General features: G+C 42.8%; 1 protein-coding gene across 1 annotated transcript in view; it reads right to left on the reverse strand.

The window, feature by feature from the left end:
* Nucleotides 1-2891: 2891 nt before the first annotated feature.
* The window catches only part of LOC124721198 (probable ATP-dependent RNA helicase DDX31), a 250456-nt gene continuing 237523 nt past the window's right edge, over nucleotides 2892-15824 (reverse strand). The window contains exon 12 of the mRNA XM_047246043.1: nucleotides 2892-4752. Coding sequence (XP_047101999.1) covers nucleotides 4668-4752 — 85 coding nt within the window. The 3' untranslated portion in view covers nucleotides 2892-4667. The remainder of the gene's footprint in view (nucleotides 4753-15824) is intronic.

Raw genomic sequence — 15824 nt, forward strand, 5'->3', positions numbered from 1 at the left:
CAACGGAAACGGCCATGCTGTGCTGTTCTGGTACTGTGGACGGCTGAAATCATGGAAAAACTACCGCCATAATTTTTCCCGACGGCATCCATCTCTACTGTATGGTTTAATGATGATGGTATCCTCTTGGGTAAAATATTCCGGAGGTGAAATAATCCCCCATTCGGATCTCTGGGCAGGGACTACTCAGGAGGACGTCGTTACCTGGAGAAACAAAACTGGCTTTCTACGAATCGGAGCTTGGAATGTCAGATCCCTTAATCGGGCAGGTAAGTTAGAAAATTTAAAAAGGAAAATGGAATGGTTAAAGTTAGATATAGTGGGAATTAGTGAAGTTCGGTGACATGAGGAACAGGGTCTCTGGTCGCGTGAATACAGGGTTATAAAGACAAAATCAAATATGGGTAATGCAGGAGTACGTATAATAATGAGTAAAAAAAATAGGAATGCGGATAAGCTACTACGAAAAGCATAGTGAACGCTCTATTGTAACCAAGGTGGGCACGAAGCCCACACCCAGTACAGTAGTAAAAGTTTATATGCCAACTAGTTCCGCAGATGAGGAGGAAATTGAGGAAATGTTTGATGAAATAAAAAAAATTATTCAGATACTTAAGGGAACCGAAAATTTAATAGTCATGGGGACTGGAATTCCATAGCAGGAAAAGGAAGAGATGGAAAAGTAGTATGTGAAGAGGGACTGGGGGAAAGGAATGAAAGAGGAAGCCGCCTAGTAGAATTTTGCACAGAGCACAATTTAATCATAGCTAACACTTGACTTAAGAATCATGAGAGAAGGTTGTATACGTGGAAGAGACCTGGAGACACCAGAAGGTTTCAGATTGATTATATAATGGTTAGACAAAGTTTTAAAAAACCAGATTTTAAATTTTAAGACGTTTCCAGGGGCAGATGTGGACTCTGACCACAATTTACTGGTTACGAATTGTAGATCACAACTGAAGAAACCGAAAAAAGGCAGGAATTTAAGGGGATGGGACCTGGATAAACTGAAGGGATCAGAGATTGAAGAGCATTAGAGAACGATTGACAAGAACAGGGGAAAAGAATACAGTACAGGAACTATGGATAGCTTTGAGAGGTGAAATAGTGAAGGCAGCAGAGTTGACACGAAGAGAACAGAAGCTTTTGAAATGTGGTGCTACAGAAGAATGCTGAAGATTAGGCGGATGGATCACGTAACTAATGAAGAGGTACTGAATAGAATTAGGGAGAAGATAAACCTGTGGTACAACCTGATTTAAAAAAATGGTTCAAAAGGTTTTGAGCACTATGGGACTTAACTTCTGAGGTCATCAGTCCCCTAGAACTTAGAACTACTTAAACCTAACTAACCTAAGGACATCAGACACATCCATGCCCGAGGCAGGATTCGAACCTGCGACCGTAGCGGTCGCGCGGTTCCAGACTGTAGCGCCTAAAACCGCTCGGCCACTGCGGCCGGCCCTGATTAAAAGGAGGAATCGGTTGGAACGACACATTGAGGCATCAAGGGATCACCAATTTAGTACTGGAGGGAAGCGAGTGGGGTAAAAATCGTTGAGGGAGACTAAGAGACGAATACAGTAAGCCGATTCAGAGGGATGAAGGTTGCAGCAGGTACTGGGAGATGAAGAGGCTTGCGCAGGATGGAGTAGCATGGAGAGCCGCATCAAACCAGTCTTTGGACTGAAGACCACAACAAAACACATTGTTTCACTGCCAGGCTATGGAATTTTCTCATTACCCTCGAATATTTTCTGCACCATTGAATACGTGACACTTTTTTTTTTTTTTTTTGGAAGGCGGGAGAGGCGGGCGCAGGAGACGTCGTTAAAGAAATGTGTGTGAGGGAAACGTTTGTGACCTTTTTGAAGGAACCATTTCCGCATTCGACTGAAATGTTTTACGGAAGCCGCTGAAAAAAGTGGAACAAGAATTTGATCGTTGCTCTTCATTGTCTTTTTCACTGTGCTACGGCATTAATGTTTCAATGATTTCGATTCACACCGGATGGCAATGTATTTGCCGCGAGTGAAGTACCTCGTCATTAGACGCCAACAGATAATATCCTTGCACGACACAGACTGGAGTACAGAGGTCATCGACGCAAATAGGATTTAGTCATTCTGCCAGCAGTTGCTACCATTCCGCGAATATCACTGAGTGTAAGATCGGTAATTCAACTTTTCGGTCAGAGCCATGGCTACATCGCATATGGCCTGCACCATTTCACACAATACTGTACTCCACAATGCTTACTGCACAGCCCACATGTGAGGTCGTTACTCGAACTCACCAACCGACCTCTCGGACTACTATTACATTACGCTTAAATGCCTCCAAATATTGATGTGTTATCAATTTTCGACATACTGAAAAGTGAGATTGACACGGTAGACACTTGCAACTGTCCCTATACAAATGATTCCCTTTCCTATACCAATATTCTGAAACAAATGATTCGGTGACAAATCAGTCAGATAATTGCTTGTAAAATTCCTCAGTTATAATTTTAATAGTTCTCCAGTTTGAGCAATGTCTCCTGAGCGTTCAGTTTCTCCTCTCTTTGAAGCAGTTCATAACACTTCCAACAGCAGTGCTGAGAACCAAGCAAAAATCATCGATCGTTAAAGGTTGCAGTATTTGAAACTACTCTGCTAGAGGACATTTGTCTGCCTGGTTTCTAAAGAACTTCCAAACACTACTACTTTTCCATTTTACTGTGTTTTTGTTTCTGCATGTTATTAGGTTTGTATAGTGACTACTGATATATCCTCTATGCTATCCTTTTATAATTTTTGTATATGTATCCTATTTACTAGTCGTTAAGTGGAAATTTACGCTTCACTGAACAACATTTTAGCAGGAAGAACATTTTGGAGACTAGGTTAAGGAATCATGTTTTATTTTCTTTATTACTGTGTTAAGGTATGACTGTACAGCTTTATAATCTTTTATTGCTTCCGAGATCCTACGATTACTGAAATTCATTTAAAAGAATTGTTCATCGATATGGATATGTGTATCTTCGAAAAATAAAACTGTTGTCTCCGACGCCACTACCCCTTCCAGGTAGTGCATCCTTCCATCACGGTGGGACGTAAGCGTAGCCTACGTCTGTTTACATAAGCACGACATCCACATATTTAACTATGATTTTGTGTAGGAGGAGATCCTTACCCGCCTACCAAATGCTGCGCCGAGGGGGCTCTTGAAGGAGTATCTACAAATAGTATTCTGGTGAGTAGGATCCTGCACAAAACAACTGCACATTAAAATAAACAATTTTACTCTTGATGCTTAGAAGCAACGGATTTTTGCAAATTGGGATGAGACGGTGTACACTATTGTCTGACCACACAGTGTCATGATAAAGGATCGAGCGTGAAGGGATGCAGGTGGTCGATTACTACCGTAGGTGCTACGAACGCACAGGAGAATGTTTCCCACAGCATAATACTGCTCCCACCAGCCTGCGCCCGTGACGCACTGCACGTTTAGAGCCGCCGTTCACCTCGATGAGGGCGTTTGTGGAGACAACCATCGAGATAGTGTCGCAAAAATGTGATTCCCTCGAACAGCCGATACATTTGCATTGATCGACGGTCGAATCCCGATGGACCCCTGCTCACTGCAATCGCAATTGACGACGTCGTTGAGTCAACGTGTGAAGCCGTAGGGATGGTCTGCTACAGAGCTGCATGTTCAACATTTTACGATGAACGGTGTGCCCCGTAACACTTGTGCTCTTTCTGCAGAGATGCCACAGATCAAGATCTATCCTACTTTACAGAGCAGTCAAGCCTCCGAACCCCACTTTCTGCGAAGACATTAAATAGTTACACTAGTTTTTAAAAAGAGTAATTATACCAACACGTTTATACTTAAGAAATTTTTCTTTTTCTTGTCTTCTCGGTCTTTGTCCCGCACCTAAACAGAGTCTGAAGGCTTACTATGGATTTGGTATGGTTAATTTACAGGGTGGCAAGATACCGTTCCTGTCGACACCCTGTTATCCCTCTGAGAGGGAATATATGTATCGCGTCTGCGTGCATCGTTATATATACGAAGGAGTGCGAGTGTTTTTCTAAATGTTTGCGAACCATGTAACTGAGGCGGGACCTGGGTACCTGCCCAGTATTTACCTGGTGAGATGTGGGAAACCGCCTAAAAACCACACCGACGCTCGTCGCCAATCCGCCGGGCAGATTAGATCCGTGGTCGGCACACCTTCCCGTCCCGGAAGCGGCACTGCAAGACGCACGGCTATCCGGGAGGGTGCGTTTATGCTTACGCAATTATCACGGTTACATAATTTTGGCCCCTCAAACACAACATACTAATGAAATATGAAAACTCTGCGTGTACGTTTCCTTTTACAGGAAAGAACCTCGGCGGACGTGTGGATTATGGGAAAGTGCTCTAGAATGAATTATCTTAAAAAATGTGTTTGCGACTATGAGTGTAACTACAGTAAAGATCTGCAGTGCACTACTGCATAGTGGTAGGAGAATGAAGTTTCTTTAGATCTGCCTCAAAGCACGTGAGCAATTTTTCTTTCTCATTTATGTACAGAGATTTGAGCACTGACAGCAACTGCTCACGTGGTTCAGGAATGTTTCACGCATTTTTTTTCTTTCTTTTCTTTTCTGTTCATCGATCGTTTATTTTATTCCAGATTTACGTCGCTTTTTGATGGCTGGTAACCCGCTGTCATACTCGGAAACTATTGACTTCGGCTGCTGTGGCCTGAAACAGATAAATATGAAAACACCTTTTTTTCAATGAATAAACTTCATTACAATGTTATTTACAGTTAAATATATATTAGGACAAAATTCTTAAGGAGTAAAAAAGCAGCAGACTTTAATGAAATATGTATAACGTATATTAAGCTTACATACATCCTAGAAACATGACTGTGCTGATTACATCATAATGGTCAATTATGGCTGGACTATTTGATGCAGTGAGCGACTTACGTTAAAAAGTTACTGCCATGATCATCGAAAACACGAGAATCTTTTCGTGTATTGAACAAAACCGTGGTCATTTCAGTTTGACCAATTGATGCTTTACGTACAGGATCATCAGCCAATATACAGGGTGAAAAGTATTTAAACCGACAAACTCTGGGAGGTTGTAGGGGACATCAAAACAATTATTTTTCCCTATGTCATTTTTTCGTATGAGGAGTAGTTAAACCGGTAGAGGAAGATTTCTCTGGCGGCAAATTAATTAAACCAACAAACACTTTTCCATTTTTTTATGACCAAGAGACAACACATTAACACAACCAAATTTCAATTACTCTACATTTTAAAATATGCCTCCATTGACACGTAAACAAAGGTTACACCGTCGGATCATGTTCTGACACGGGCAAAAACCCAAGGAGTATCCTGAATTGTTCCTGCTCCTGCTACTATCCGGGCAACCAGATCCTCTTCTGATGCAACAGGAATTGCGTAAACAAGGTTGCGCATCTCTCCCCACACAAAAAAGTCCATAGGCGGCATATCTGGAGATCTAGCAGGCCATGGTACAGGACCACCTCTGCCAATCCACGTTTCTGGCAACCGTCGGTCCAGGAATCGAGGGACACGACGACTGAAAAGTGCCGGCGCCCCGTCATGTGGGAACCACATGCGTTGTCTTGTACGGAGCGGGTAGTTGATAAACCTGCTGTGCAGCTCGTCCGTTGTGGTACGCTACGCAGTACGCACCAACCATATCAATGTACTCACTCCAGATGTATCGCTCCATTAGTAAACAGAGACAATGCACTACTACACTGGCGGACATCAGTTGCGTACAACTGAAGAGCGTAATACGCCCTCTAACAACTGAAGATCGTAATACGGCCTCCACCGGTTTAAATAAACCTCATAGGAAAAAATGACATTAGGGAAAAATATTTGTTTATATGTCCCCCACAACCTCCCAGAGTTTGTCGGTTTAAATACTTTTCACTCTGTATGATTTATGGTATGCTATTTCCAAGTGCCTGCAATCGTAAAGTTAAGGTATTCCGTACAGTAGGAACTGTACTTCGTCAATAAAAAGGTCTTGAGTGGTATGAAAATGCATCCGCCCCACCATGTATTTACTTTTTAGTAACTTGCAAGCCAGATGCAAAGGCAAAGTATATTTCACAATGAAATTTTGTCAAGAGACTCCGAGCATATTATGCGCATTAGAGTTTTAAATCTCTCTCTCTAAACTAATGGACCACTCAAGTGTCGGTCGGACGACAGCAGGCTGATAACACGGGCTCCCAGTTTATTCAGCCGTCCCGCTCCAACTGACACCAGCCACGGTCAACCCTACGAATCGGCAACTCATACAGTAAACACATAAAGCACTACGTTCTTCGTCGACTCAGTGCGTTAATTACTTTTGTGAGAGAGGGCGGATGTTACATTTTCACGAGTAGAATGGCGTTCCTAATTCACACATCCTCCAATTTACGAGAATACGCTGAGGCATCCAAAGTCAGGCGACGCCCACGTATACAAACTAGCGCTAGTCTCTTTCAGGCGGCATGGGAAACGACAAACGGTGCGTGTAAAATAGGATTAAAGCATTTAAATGAGACTGCAAAACAAGGCCGGTCACACGCACCGCGCCCGCGCTCCGGCTTGGGAAAAGGGTGTGCCATGGCGTTCTCTCGTCACAGCACAATGGCGACAGGGGCGTGCGCGCAGGCGCACCACGGACCACCGACGCCGCGCCGCTGCGCGCCGACTCCCTGCCGTAGTCCCGCTCCCCCTGGCGTTGTCCCCGCCGTGATTTGGAATTTACCACTTACGTCACTTCATATTTAATTATGTACAATTACTAATGGATGTTATTCTAATTATTCTGCAGGAACATTAGAATAATACAACAAAACAGTGTCATACCTTGACAAGATGGCTCATACGAGCTACAAGAGTTGGACAAAATAATACGAGTACTCACAGAATATGATATCTACAGTCTGTTGGTCGATTTCCAAATTCGTATGATAGCATCCGCAGGAATAGCCTATACAATGCTCTGTCTGACTTTAGAATCCCTGAGAAGCGCCGACCGCTGTGGAAGAGCGGTTCTAGGCGCTTCAGTCCGGAACCGCGCTGCTGCTACGGTCGCAGGTTCGAATCTTGCCTCGGGAATGGATGTGTGTGATGTCCTTAGGTTAGTTAGGTTTAAGTAGCTCTAAGTCTAGGGGACTGATGATCTTAGATGTTAAGTCCCATAGTGCTTAGAGCCATTTGAACCATTTTTTAGCCCGAGGAGCTAGTGAGAATGGTGCAGACGTGTAAAGATGGGTCAAGCGCAGCAGTGTGTTTTCGAGGAGTCACGTCAGAAACGTTCCAGATAGAGACTGGTCTCAAGCAAGGGGATGCTCTCCTCTATATTTTATTCAATGTATTCTTAGGGAAAGGAATAAGGGATTTTTTTTGTTATGGTTTTAGGGCGCAAAACTACTACGGTCATTAGCGCCCGGTCTGTGACTTAGGAAAAGGTAAAAAAAAAAACGAAACTGGAAACCAGCAGCAATGGGAGTGAAACTAAAAACAGAAGGAAAGCTTAAAAAACCACTATAGAAGGGGGGTTGTCTGTCCCCAAAATGAGCTTCAAATGACCGACGTCATCTCACTGGCACTAATAAACTCGAGAACGCGATCGGCTGAGAACGTGTCATCTGCTAAAATGGAAGATATATCAGGCGAAAGCTGTAGACGGGCGCGCAACGGAGTAAAATAGGGGCACTCAAGTAAAAGGTGTCTCACCGTCCACAGTTGAGAGCAGTGGGGACAGAGTGGGGGAGGATCGCCACTTAAAAGATGTCGATGGCTAAAAAGACAGTGCCCTATCCGGAGTCTAGTTAAAATTACCTCCTCCCGACGGAAGAGGTCCAAGTACAGGGGAGAGCGGAATAAGGGAACGTAGACAACAGGAGTGGACTGGAGTAGAGATGGATGGTAATTCCAGTTGTCTCGCATTTGAAGATAGTACACTACTACTAAGTGAACCGAACCATGTATTGAAAGGAATGTAAATGGGTAACTACGCACAGAAGACTGAGCTAAAAGTTAATGTACACAAAACGGAGTCCATGGAATTAGGAAGACGATAAGAGCATTAAGAATTTCTCGAGATAGATGGCATGAGGTTAAAGAAAGTTCACCAGTTTAAATACTGGAGACTTTGGTTTACAAGTGACAACAGCATAGTAATGGACTTCAGGGTAAGAACTGCAGTGGGAATGAAATGCGTATATTCCCTAAGGGAGACGTTCAGCTCATAACCGGTATCAGCGAATACTAAGATGAGAATACACAACACAATGATATGCCCGACAGTCACGTACGGCTCAGGTATCTGGATCGTGACTGACTGAGAAAAGGAAAAAATATTATCATTTGAAATAAGAGTAATAGGAAGATATGTCACCCATCGTAGAAAAGGACAATGGAGGAGGCGGAAGAATGAGGAAATCTACCTCTTTATGCAACAACCAACGATCCTATAGCAGCTGAAGAGCAAAAGAATCCAGTGGCCGGTCCAAGTAGCTCAAATGGTTCAAATGGCTCTAAGCATTATGGGACTTAACATCTGAGGTCATCAGTCCACTAGACTTAGAACTACTTCAACCTAACTAACCTAAGGACATCACACACATCCGTGCCCGAGGCAGGATTTTAACCTGTGATCGTAGCAGCAGCGCGGTTCCGGACTGAAGCGCTTAGCACCGCTCGGTCACAGCGGCCGGCTGGCCAATTAGCTCATACGCCATAAGAAAGACAGGTGAACAAAGTATTTCAGAGGAAACGAAGCACCAGAGGTCCCAAAGGACGACCAAGGCAGCGCTCGATGGACGACCTGGTGAAGGACCTGGCAACCCTGTGGAGTGAAGACACCTGGAGGAACCGCGCCCAAAACAGTAAGGATTGGAGGCAGTTCGTGGAAGCAGCGCGTGGTCACCAGGCCTGTCATCGCTGGATACGTAAGTATATGAACGTTCTCCCAGAATATACTGCGCTGTCACTTCCGGCATCCAAAACAACCGAAATCCTCCTGGACGAGATACATATTAATTCTAAATGGTGGTCAATGAGATTTTATAAGCACACCAGTCAAAAATTTAGCCACTCCAAGGAGACATCACGTTAATACCGTATGACATCGCTTCTACATGTGCATCTGCTACATATATATTCCGCAAGCCACCGTATGGGACATGTGCTTGCGGTCCTGAAAAGAGATTTACGTTAGTGGCAGCAGAATCGTTCTGCAGTCTGTCCCAAACGACAGTTCTCTAAACTTCCACGATAGTTTTTCGCGAAATGAACGTCTTTTTCCCTTCAGGGATACCTGTTTGAGTACAAGACACCTGTAACAAATCTAGCAGCACGCCTCTGAAATGCTTCGATTACTTCCTTTAATCCGACCTGTCTGGAACACCAAACACGAGCAGTACTAAAGATTGGGTCGAAGAAAAGTTTTGTGCGCGATCTCCTTTACAGGTGAGCAACATTTTCCTTTATTCTTTCAATAAACCTAACACCATCATTCGCCTTCCTTACAACCAACATTACGCGCTCGTTCCATTTCAGGTTCCTTTGAAACGTGGCAACTAGATATTTAGTGAACGTGATTGTATGAAGCAGCACTCCATTAATACCGTATTTAAACATCATAGGACTGCTTTACTCATCTGCATTAACTTACATTTTCCACTTTCAGAGCAACTACTACAATTCATCGTACCAAACACAAATTCTGACGAAGTAGTCCGGTATCCTCCTACAGTCACTGAACGACTGCACTTTTCCAGTCTCAGATTGCTGCCGCCCTATCCGCCATTATAGTTCGCGTATATAGAGAAAAAAAGTGGTCCTACCACACTTCCGTGGGGTACTTGTTACAATATCCTTATCCCTCATGAATACACTGGGCTTTATTATTTAGGAAGCCTTAGAGCCACTCACATATTTGAGAACCTCTTCTGTGTGCTCGGAGCTTCGTTAACAGTCTGCATTCAGTTACTGTGTCAAATTCTTTCCGGAAATCTAAGTATATGGAGTCTACCTGTTGCCTTTCATCCATGGTTCGTGGAAAACAATTGCAAGCTGAGTTTCGCACAAGGGATGTCTTGTTAATCAGTGCTGACCTGCAGGCAGGATCTTTTCTGTCTCAATGAAATCTATTTTATTCGAGCTTCGGACATACTCAGGAATCCTGCAGCAAACCGACGTTAAAGATATTGGTTTGTTAATTTACTGGTCCATTGTTTTACCCTTCTTAAATACGGAAGTTACCTGCGATTTCTTCGACTCGCTTGGACGTTTCGCTGGGCGAGAGATTCACCATAAATGCAGGGGACAATGGCGAAGAGTACTGTACTGCCATTCTATCCAGACTTCTCAGCGCCAGACGTTCCTACTCCTACGTTCTTCATACGAGAGTTTGAGCGACGGCCAAAAGATCGTATGTCTGCACGATCCTTCTGCGTGAATGAGTTATTAAACGCGAGATTTAAATAATGGCGAGGGAATGTCATATTCAGCTGAAGCCATTCATTAATTTTAAAATCCAGTAGAGATGCCAATTTATGGGGCACGCTGATTGCTTACGTTTCACCCGAGGTTCAAAATAGTATCAAATATTTTCTGTCGGTATGCATGGGTACCAAATATGTTCCAAAACGCCACGCATGAAAACGGGATTTTCCAGTGCTCATAAACAGGGTGCTATTGGTGATATAAGGTACGGTCAGGTGTTTTGGTTGGTTGGTTGGTTTGGGGAAGGAGACCAGACAGCGTGGTCATCGGTCTCATCGGATTAGGGAAGGAAGTCGGCCGTGCCCTTTCAGAGGAACCATCCCGGCATTTGCATGGAGTGATTTAGGGAAATCACGGAAAACCTAAATCAGGATGGCCGGACGCGGGATTGAACCGTCGTCCTCCCGAATGCGAGTCCAGTGTCTAACCACTGCGCCACCTCGCTCGGTGGTCAGGTGTTTTGGATAGGCTTTGGGCTAGGTACCATTTGTATACTCAATAGAACGATCCTCTTAGTGCCACTATTCTACAGTACAGGATCAAATTACGCACTTCCTCCTGCTTAGGTAAATCGATTGGTTCTTTTTGCATTTGATGTGGTCTACACAGGGCTTGAAAGGTCTTATGGAGACACCATGAGTTCATGGACGTTTCCTCGGAAAATCGCAAGAAAAGTGTTTTGTAGCTACAATTTTCGCCTTCACCAGCAGACCAAATCCCAGTCAAGGATTCCAAGATAGCTATGCACAGCAAATTTCTGACATTTTTACGTTATGTTCTTAAGGTCCAGACTCCTAACAAACTTGAAAATTTTCTTGGATATCTTAATCTGTTTCCAAAATACAGAGGTACAAAGTTATCACCCTACTCCTTCACGTAAAATCCGGTGTGAGGCGAAACCTAAATAATAAATAACTGCAGCAAACTGCTCAAATTTTAACGATGTATTCTCTAGGTATTATCTACAAAATCTGCCTACCCGATTCCAAAAATCATTATCCGCTAAGGGGAAACACAACAAAAATTTATTTTTTGGGTAGTAAAATCCAGCCGAGGATTCAGAGACGGCTATGCATAATAAATAGTTGTATTTTTTACGAAGTATTCCTAAGATCCCAATCTCGTAACCTTGAAAATTTTCTTCATATCTTTATCTGGTTCCGAGATACAGACGTTCAAAGTTACCTTACTTGTACGAGTAAAATATGAACGTAAAATCCGGTGCGAGGCGAAAACTTAGTTTATCAAGAGAAATATGCTGTGCAGTGTCTTCGTTGTGATTTGGGAACTCCATGTTGTACTGAAGCACAGGTAAAATTTTTTTGCACGTAAAATCCGGTCTGAGGTGTAACATCAGTTTTGTATTATTTCAATATCACATAAGTAAACTAGGTACATTTCACTGACCAATACATTTCTTGTCATATGAGTCGTATGTCCTGCTGCAGCAGGGAAAAGAAGGGAACCAGCGGAAAAATGCTCCTTTCTGAGCACAAGAAATGCGAGTATGTTCCTGTTTATTTAAATGACACTGGCTGAGAATTGGGGTACCAGCCGCCTCATGCTACCTTTTCAACACCTTTAAAAATCTTCCCAAAAATCTAGGCATGAGAACACATTCGTGCTTTCCTATGCTGAGAGAGAAGAGAACAGTGGCAGTGGCAAAGAGATGGACAATTAATAAAAACTGAAAGATAGTGACAGTGGTCGTGTTATAGAAAAAGCGAAGGAGCCAATGGCAGTGTGAGAGAAAAACCGAGGATGGGCAGTGGCTGTGGAACATAGTCGACAGTGATAGAACAGTGCTTGGAGAAGAGTGAAGGAGACGGTGTCAATGAGAGAGCAATAACGAGGAGGAGGAAGAGGAAATGGACGAAAGCCAGTGATAATGAAAGACAGAATCTATGACAACGAGGAAGACAGAGAAAGTGACAGTGAGAAGAGACAGTAGCAGCAGTAAGGAAGGAATGAGATAGTAGCAATAAGAGAGAGCAAGAGGGAGACAGTGAGAGGAGACTGTAGTCGTAGGGCAGAACGGACTGTGTGGGAGAAAGGCAACGCTTGGTCACTGAGGACGTAGAAACAAGCATCGTCCTCCACTGCCATTCTAAGGTCTTGATATAAAAAAAAAAAAAACCCGAAACATCACAGAACCAAATCTGGCCTGAACTTAACCCACCACATGGTGCTCGTTAAAATACTCACTGGGTGCACTACTTGAAGGGAAAAAAAAGAAAAAACAAAGAGAAAGAGAAAAAAAAAAAGAAAAGGCAAAATCGTGAGTTGTCGGTCCTTACTTCACGCCTCCAGTAAAGTGTGTGTGATGTCTGGCCTACTGTTGACGAGCAGCTGTATGTGCAACTATTCCTTTAGCCAGGTACGCTGCTGCATGCAGTTACCTTCGCAATGTTTGTTCAGAGACCGGTTGAGATGGATCTGCGTTCACTGAAAGCAGCAAGTTCTGTCGAGTTTGAAACCGATTGTCACTGGCAATAGGTGACACTTCGTCTCCAGTCCCTGTCGGTTAGATACTTTTGACGGACACTACTCTTACGCCATGTTACATGGCTGCAGGTGGTTCACTGTTTCTAGTAGACACTGCTTCATATGGTAAAATACCGTTTTAGTAACAGCATACAGTTACAGGTGAAATGAACATCTAATTCGAGATAAATCGTTTCATAATCGTTAAATCAGAGACAAATAGGTGTTCCGCATTAGTTATGAAAAAATTCGTGGCAGAGCTAGAAAAATACTGACTGTCACGAAAAAAGGGGGGACGGATGGTCATCTTAAATGTGTGCGCCATCTGTAACACACACGATATCTAAGTCGTATTCCAGTTCCATGCCCGGCTTAATATGTCCACATTAACGAATGCTCTTGCTGTTTTGATGCGAGCTCACAGTTCGTGCAAGTTCCGCCCAACGAAAAACAAATGTAATGGGCTTACACAGGACCTGTGTGTCAGATCTGGTCTGCTCTATACCAATCATTACATACCCTGTGCCAACTGTTCGGGGGGTGGCGAGTTAATAACTGACATAGGAAAATAAGGGAAAAAACCAGCTCTGCGTGTGTGTCAACGTTATACCGCAAATCGTACCTTTCTACCTATTCCCACTTCTGAAATATACGTGATCAAAGTTGTGCAGATCATTTTGGAACATTTTGTATGTGTATAGCAAAGAGTTTAAGCGTGCTTAACACTGTCTTTTTAATAGATTAAAACTAACAAATTATCTACGGTTCGATCCTCATTTAATGAATTTTAACTAAGATTTGTTACAATACATTTATTTACAATCAATTTTCCTAGACACGGCAACAGGTCCAGGTTTACCCCGGACGGTTGTATAAAAATCCCTCTAGTGCGCCTCTGGATGCCCCTAAAATTAGGACCAATCCGTGAAATCCGGAAGTACTGCAGCCCTAGTTGGGGGTGCATAGATCAGCGCAACGATTACCTCCAGCAGATGCGCAGAAGAAAGAGACGTTGGCTCGTTTTACCGACAGTTTGCATTTCGTTTTATACGCAATGTGTGATGTCCAAAAAAGCAAAATCATTTGAATATTCAGCCATTTATTTGTGTGGAAGGTAAATATTTTGTACAGAAAATTACATCACCGACTACATATGTACGCCCCACGTTCTCAGAGTTGCACATAGCGTCATAGTTATTAAACATTCACAAGCAAAAATTTTCAGAATTTTCTGTATGGCGTTAGGAATCTGTATGTGGCTACGAGAGATATTTAACATTTTAAAACCGCGTTAAATTAAAAAGTTTTACTATTTAAACAGTTATTTTTTGCTTTTTAGTCTTGTGCGTGTGTGTGAAATTTTTCAATTGTTTTCAAACATTTTGATGAGATTACAACAGAGACATGTGGTAAACTTCAGGTTTACTTCAGTTTTACTTCAGTTTCTCTTCAAATGAGTCAACCAATATCCTGAGCACATCTCGCGAAAAGACCGCGAATGAAAAATTAGGGAGACTCCAGCTCACGGGGAAGTTTAGCTGCAATCGTTCTTAACTGTGAACAATTCGCGACTGAAGCAACAAAAGAAGAAAATAATAGTGTAGCACTCACTCTCCGGCACACACCAGAAAACAAAACCAGTTAATATTGCACTGTCATCCAGTTCTGAGCTAAGTTGAAAGTTTCAAGTCTTATGCTTATCAGGAAGCTAGTTTCAAATCATTGCAAAATTTGTACCCAACAGACAGGCAGAAAAAGAAAGTACCCTCCGCCACACAGCAGACTTGAAAGCAAGTTAATATTGCAATGTCATCCAGTTCTGAGGTGTGTTGAAAGTGTCAAGTCTCTAGCTTATCGAGAAGGTAATTTAAAATCAATTGCAAAATTTGTACCGAAGAAACAGACAAGAAACCGACCTAATAAAACTCGTCAAAGATATTCCTATTAAATGAAATCACACCCACACGGAAGATTATTACAAGGGCTACAGCGAAAGGAGGTGGATTACCAGAGCTGAAGGCTCGGTAAAACACATGAGAAACAAGTGGGTACGATCACGAAATCTCGCAGGTTCAACAAACACGAAACTCTCGAAAAGAAACGAAATCAAGCGAGAGAAAAAAATTCGAGCAGGAACATCCAGAAAACCCACAACGCATTTACACGTACATAAAGGAGCTAAATTTAGACACAGGTTGGCTAAAATACTGTCCCATCGCTAAGTTCCTGTACGACAAAGGATGAACTACTAATGAAACATAATATAATAACCACGATACCACAACCCAACTGGAATGAATTATACGGCATGATTTGCAATGGGTACAACTGAAAGAAACGCATTAGAACCTCAAATTAAACTAAATCTTACTGTTTTCAACTTTCTTGCTTACAATTACAAGAGACGACCTGAAGGGACATCCTCATTAACCGAAACCCCAGAGTGCAGTGAAACCCCACACCACCTGACCGGGGTCCACATGGTAGCACCGGAAACGGTGAGCACCAGCTACCTGTACCAGCCTACATAAATAACTGCTGGCGAATGGCTACTAATGTCCCTTTGACCCAGCTAACTCTAGTTGAACTCTACGCACTACTTTTGTTGACAAAGAACTCGTGACGCGTATTACATATATGTCACTTTTGTAGCCGTGGTCTTATTAGGGATGACTTATTTTTTTAATTGCATCCTGTGTTTGTAAGTCTTCCAGTAATGTGGTTAACAGAAAAGGCTTTTTATATGAACTCTAGATACTCATATTGGTACTACGAATGTTGTGG

Source organism: Schistocerca piceifrons, chromosome X, assembly GCF_021461385.2.
Source record: "Schistocerca piceifrons isolate TAMUIC-IGC-003096 chromosome X, iqSchPice1.1, whole genome shotgun sequence".
Classification (NCBI taxonomy): domain Eukaryota; kingdom Metazoa; phylum Arthropoda; class Insecta; order Orthoptera; family Acrididae; genus Schistocerca; species Schistocerca piceifrons.